This window comes from Monopterus albus, unplaced genomic scaffold, assembly GCF_001952655.1.
Source record: "Monopterus albus unplaced genomic scaffold, M_albus_1.0 scaffold305.1, whole genome shotgun sequence".
NCBI lineage: Eukaryota > Metazoa > Chordata > Actinopteri > Synbranchiformes > Synbranchidae > Monopterus > Monopterus albus.
Genome location: NW_018128185.1, coordinates 892,192 through 898,250, shown reverse-complemented (window position 1 = coordinate 898,250; position 6,059 = coordinate 892,192). Strand labels below are relative to the sequence as shown.

Below are 6,059 nucleotides of genomic sequence, written 5' to 3'. Positions count from 1 at the left end.
TGGATGTGCTGTGAAGGCCTACACTTAGATGCCACATAAGCGTGAATCAATCATTCAATAATAGTTTTACGCACACAGGTGTGGCATGGTGGTGCAGTGGTTAACACTGTTGCCTCACAGCAAAAATATTACAGCCAAAATATTGGACTTTGGAAGCAGCAGGTTTAAATACCTCCCACTAGGCCTGGACTGCACCAAGTGCCCATTACATGAAAGGGGGGAGTTTGGGAGAAATTTATTGTTTATTTGTTGGTAGTTTATGTTAGAACTTTATTTGTCAAGTTATGTTAATTTCTTTATATTTAAAGGAAATATTTAGTTGAGAACGCATATCTCTGAGCTTGTGCATTTATATGCTCCAGAGAAGACATTTAGGACTTCCAATCAGTTATTCTTGGATGTACCTAAATCCAGACTAAAACATTGGGGAGACTGAGCTTTTGCGGTACAGGCTCCTATACTGTGGAATAGTCTGCCTTGTGATATTAGATGTGCTCCTAACCTGATGACTTTTCATTCACTCCTTAAAATTCATTCGTATTCCCACGCCTTTAGCAACATCTCTGACTGATGTATTTGTTTTTGATTGTGCATTTTTGCTGTTTCATTGTGTATGTGTGATTTATTTGGTTTTATTCTTTTCTGTTTTACTCTTTTAAAGCACCTTGTAACTTAGGTTTAGAAAGGTGCTATATAAATAAATTTTGCTTGCTTGCTACAAGCAATGGGTCATTGTTGCTTGATGTAATATTAATTGCCTTTTAGATCAGACATGGTAGGTAAGCCATTCCCAAACATCATGGCAAGTAGCAGCACTTACTTACTGATAATAGCCTGTTTCTTTCTTTGAATATGGTGTATTCTGAGTACAGAGGGAGAGAAGGAGAGGAGGAGAGAGAGGGCATGAGGATGTTGACAAGGCAGATACAGCAGGTGACATGGAGGTGAGTAATAAAAGGAGCCAGAATAATGATATCATAGCAGCTTAATCCTAATATACAATATCCCCAGCATTGCTGTTGGGGGCTGATTTGGTCCCCCCTCAATGCAAACTCCATGGCTACAGACAGGTATTGAGAGTTATTATGAAGAACTGACAAACCAATAATGCCATGCTAAAAACATGACTGGGTGTGTTGGACCAAAAGTTAATGTTGTATCCCAGGTGTTATAAGACCAAGTTCTTTTTAAAATTTAGTATAACACAGTGCACATTACGTACATGCGCCCCAGTCCACAGGTCAAACAGAGGAAAACAATGAAACACAGACTTGATGCCATCTGTGTGAAATATGTTAGATCAGCAAACGCACCATGAAGACATATTTGAATTGTGTAAATATGAGTCTCATTTGAAATGACTTCGACCTGAAATGACTTTAACAGTTTTAGCTGTACAATATAACTGTGTGTGTTGTTTTGGATAATACTAAATCCCCATTTGTTTACAAAAATATACAGTATCACTGTGAAATGCCCAAATGATGGGATTATTTTATTTAGGACATTTTTTTGTCTCAGATAAATAAACTCAACTGAGTGGCATGTTTTGGTCACATTTGTATCACATGTGCAGAACATTTTAGAAAGTAGTTTGAACTATTTTTTTTTCTAAGTAACTTTTGTTTACCAAACTACATTTCTGTCTAGAGTAGCTTTGCCATAGTTTAACTTCTTCCACCCTGAAGTAATTGATAATTTGCACAGCTACCTTTTTCCCCAACACTGACAGTGAGACTGATGCTGGTTTCAACAAACAGACATATTATTTGTTCACTTGGATATTCTCTTTGCTTATGTAAGATATGTCTCTATTAGACCTTGCTGGCTCAATTGCAGGTGCTACATCTCCAAAATGAGTAAGCAGACAAATTATAATGTATAAACAAGATATTAAGATATTTGCTTGATTGGTGCCAATATGAAAGTGTAGTGTATGGGCAAAAAATAAAATTAATAAATAAATAAAACATTAAATTAAATCACAATGTGAGAAATGGAAAAACAGAGAGAGTGGAAGAGGCACATGTGCAGACATATTTCCAAAGAATATGGTGAAGCTACAGTGAATTGCCCTGCTGTGTGAAACAGAACTACTTGTTTATCTTGATGATACTGCTTATGTTGTGTTTATTCACATTCTAAAATAAGGAGACACAAGCTTGTACAATGAATAAATCATCTATTGATGGAACAAATTGCTTCACTCTGCCTACTGCCTTTGGGAGGTCCTGCCTGCCTGACTCATCTGAGTGCTCCCGGCACCACTGCTACACTTTTGGTCTCTGTACTCTTGTCAGTTAATAAAGACTTTCTAAGTTTCTGCCTAATCCTGGTCTGCATTTTGGGTCCTAAACCAGTATGCATCATAAAAAAAGATCTATGGCATTAGGCACAAAGGTGTGAAATATAAGGCTGTGTGAGATTCATTTAATAATTTATATATTTTTAATGTTATATTCTTTCACATCAAAAAGTAGAAGCTAAACAAATGATAAGACAAATTGCTTGTAAGATACTGTTTATTGACTTTATTTTAAAATCAGAATTTTTGATTGATCAGCAATGGTGTCATCACGGATGTGTATCCAGTTGGAAGTGACATCATCAGTGGGACTGTGACGGCCTCACTGTGGAGATCCTCACAGGTCCTTGCCGCAAACATAAGAATTCTTGTTGGTGCAAGGTATGTTACTGACATGACCTAGAATTTAAAAGTTAGAGTTAGTGCTGTAACTAGTGACTCTTTTTATATTTCATTATTTTTTTATATGGCCAATGTCATATCAAAAAATAATGAAAAATGCCCACTGCACTCTCCCAAAGCTGACATTTTCAAACCACCCTTTTTTGCCCAAAGGTTTTCAATTTACTCTTCTCGAAGCCAACAAACTCCAGAAAATACTGATATTTTACAGGCTGAAACCACTGATGGATTTTGCCATTTGTTCTTAAAACATTAAAGCAAAATTAAAATCACAACAGATAATCATTTTACCTAGATAGTTCAGCACCAAACAATGTTCAACTCCATGACCTTTGCTGGGCTGCCTTGGTTCCCACAACTTGTTTTCAAACTTGGAGCCATCAGTCCACAGCCACACAGCTTCCTGAAAGGGAAAGACTTAAAGATAAGTTGACTCGTTTTTTTTATTTTTTCTATTTTACCACCAGTAAGACTACTGCCACAGTGGGTTTGTTTTTGTGGTGCAAAGCAGTGAAATGAATGTCCTGGTTAACACTTTAGTTGTCCAAATTACAGCTCTCACTACCAAATCAATTGCAGAATGCAGTACGTTTAATATCAAATGCTCAAAGTTTATTAAGTCACTCACCTTGACTGCATTGGTGCCTCCAACCCAAGTTTGTTTATCTGAGCCAGCTGAGGTTTTAATCAAACCTTTCACAAAGTCATAGTGGTCTTTGGTGTGGATGGAGGCTAGATTCCCACCAGCAGCAATGCAGGCAACCTGATGGCGCAAAGTATTAAGCCAAGACAGAAACAAGAAGTAAGGAAAAAATGATGGAGATGGAGTATGTTGGATGAAGACATAGAAGTGAGAGAAGTTGAAAAACATGGCAAACCAAAGTGATAATTTGACAGAGAAAGACCACTCAGTTAATGAACTCCATATCTGGACCTATACTAAATGAATATTGTAATAAGCTGTTTTAAAGCATATACCTTAAAAACAAAGTTGGAGTTAAAACTGATATTGTTCCACCCAGTACTGTACCTCTGCATCAGCCCAGTCCAGTTCACTGAAGTTGAACTTGTAACAGTAGTCACCAAACCAAGTCCATCCCTCAGGGCATGTCTTACAGCAGTCATATACACAACAGTCTGCTGTGACAGGAGAAAAAGATTCTTGTTACTCATGTTTGTTCCTGAATCAGCTCAAGCTACCATGAGGAGTTTTCTAGACCTACAGCTTTTTTATATTGACTGAACTAAAACAAGATGAAGACTGTTATACGGCTAAATGTGCTACAAATCAGCTGAACCTTTTGTCAGCCCAGTACTGATGGTAAATGATGTATTGACATGATTCTGTCTATGAACATATCAGTTCTGTTTGTGGACAAACTATTAAACAGAAGCTGACAGTGGTACTACATTCTGAGCCACCACAGTTCCAGGAGGTACCAACCATCAGATGGTTTTGCTTCTCCCTGTGAACAAAGACAAAATATTAGCACTAAACTCAACCTCAACTTGAGTTCAGTGTTTATTCTTCACTATCTTACAGTATATTGTGAAGAAAGGACAAGTTGTTGTTCATAGTGACACATTATGATTTATATTTGACCTATAATGGCACGTTAGAAACATGCTGGGCTTGGCCAGCTCTAACAGCTCTAAGGGCTGGTGTTATAACCAAGGTGTCATAAAATTCAGTATAACACAATGCACATACTTACAATTTCCCCAATCCACAGTCCACAGCTCAGACAGAGGAGCACAATGAAATGCAGCCCTGATGCCATCTGTGTAAAGATATATTATAGAAACAAATGCATCATGAAGAAATAGTTGAATTGCCTAAATGTGAATCTCAGTTGAAAAACCTGGAATGACTTTAATGGTTTTTACAGTGCTAATTTTGGATTTCAGTTTTTTTTTTACATTGATAAATTATTGTAAAGAACTAAAGGATTTGCTTTAAACATGCACATTCAGTGTAATAATGAACAGATCAAGATTTTCTGTGAATATGCATCAAAACAGCTGTTGTTTGATATAATAAAACCTTACCTTGCTGTGATGATCAGATGTGGTTTCACCTAAAGCTGAGGCCACTAGAGTAGCAGGATGTGTTGTGAAGGGAAACACAGTCGTTTTATTCTCTCTTCTGGTGCTTTAACTCATGCACGTCTTTTTCTGATCACAAGATACTGTTTAGTTATTAAAATTATTTCAGAGTTTTATGTTGACACAGACCTAGAAAGACCAGAAATACTTCAAATAAATAAAACAAATATCATCATTGCTTTTGGAAATTTGAAAAACAAACAAAACAGTCCCAAAACAGAGCTCGATAACAACAGGGATCATTTGTATTCTGTTCATTCTTTTCTGCTTGTTTATTAGTGACCAAGGTTTTCATAGTCTATGTGGGCTTAATGTGTTGAATCAGATGTGTTAGTAATGCAGTTTAGTAAGATTTAAAGTCTGCTCTATTCTGTTTTTTTTTTTAAGGTTAGCAGACAGAATGTTGATTCTGAAAAGTGAACCATAGGTACTTATGACACCAATTCTTTTCCTGTATTAATCTTGCATTAGAATATTATGTCTGAACAAATGAATGAATGCCTTAGCTACACACCACGTGACAACATACACACACATTGAAATTCTTCATTTAGTTATGACTAGGTAAAAATGCAGCTGCTCAAAGCATGTGGAGCACTAGATAAGAGATGGAGTCTCCGGATAGACTTCGTTTGGGGATTGTTTTGTAATCTTCCTGGGTAAGGGGTTTGCCTAAACCTTATAAATGTATTAGGTTCTGTGTGGCCAGGGGAACTCCTCTTTCCAGCAGCCCGTGTGTGTGTGTGTGTCTGGAAAAGGGAGCCACCCAGTTCGTGTTTGTAATTTTGCTTTGGGTTAAAATAAACCAGCACTAGATGAAGAAAGATGGACTCCTTCGTGGGCATGTTTGGGCAGAGATCTCAAAACAGAGTTGTAAATAGATGACAAGTTGTGTCTTAGTCCACCACCCCTATTTAGTGAGGGGTGTTCTATTTGGACTAAAATAGCTTCCTTGACTCCTCTCTCAAACCAGCGATGTTCTCTGGAGAGGATCTGGACTTCACTGTCCTTGAAAGAATGTCATTTGTCCTTCAGGTGGAGGTGGACTGCTCTATTGGGGTTGGCCCTCCTGTGTTGGGCCATGGATTTGTGCAGCAGCTGCTTAGTTTCACCAATGTACAAGTCGTTACCTGACTACACTTAATTGCATACACCACATCACTCTGTTTATGTCTGGGTGTTTTGTCCTTCGGGTGGACCAGTCTTTGCAGCAGGGTGTTCCCTGGCTTAAAGTTGACTGGGAGAG

The 6,059-nt window shown here is 37.6% G+C and overlaps 1 protein-coding gene across 1 annotated transcript; it reads right to left on the bottom strand.

Moving 5' to 3' along the window:
- Positions 1 to 2,998: 2,998 nt before the first annotated feature.
- On the bottom strand, positions 2,999 to 4,833 carry LOC109973786 (galactose-specific lectin nattectin-like; the record flags this gene model as incomplete). Its single annotated transcript, XM_020623597.1, has 6 exons — positions 4,757 to 4,833; positions 4,423 to 4,488; positions 4,152 to 4,173; positions 3,738 to 3,844; positions 3,336 to 3,470; positions 2,999 to 3,110 (listed from the first exon to the last, which is right to left on the bottom strand). Coding segments are annotated over exons 2-6 (442 nt in total), but the record flags the coding sequence as incomplete, so codon positions are not given.
- Positions 4,834 to 6,059: the final 1,226 nt, after the last annotated feature.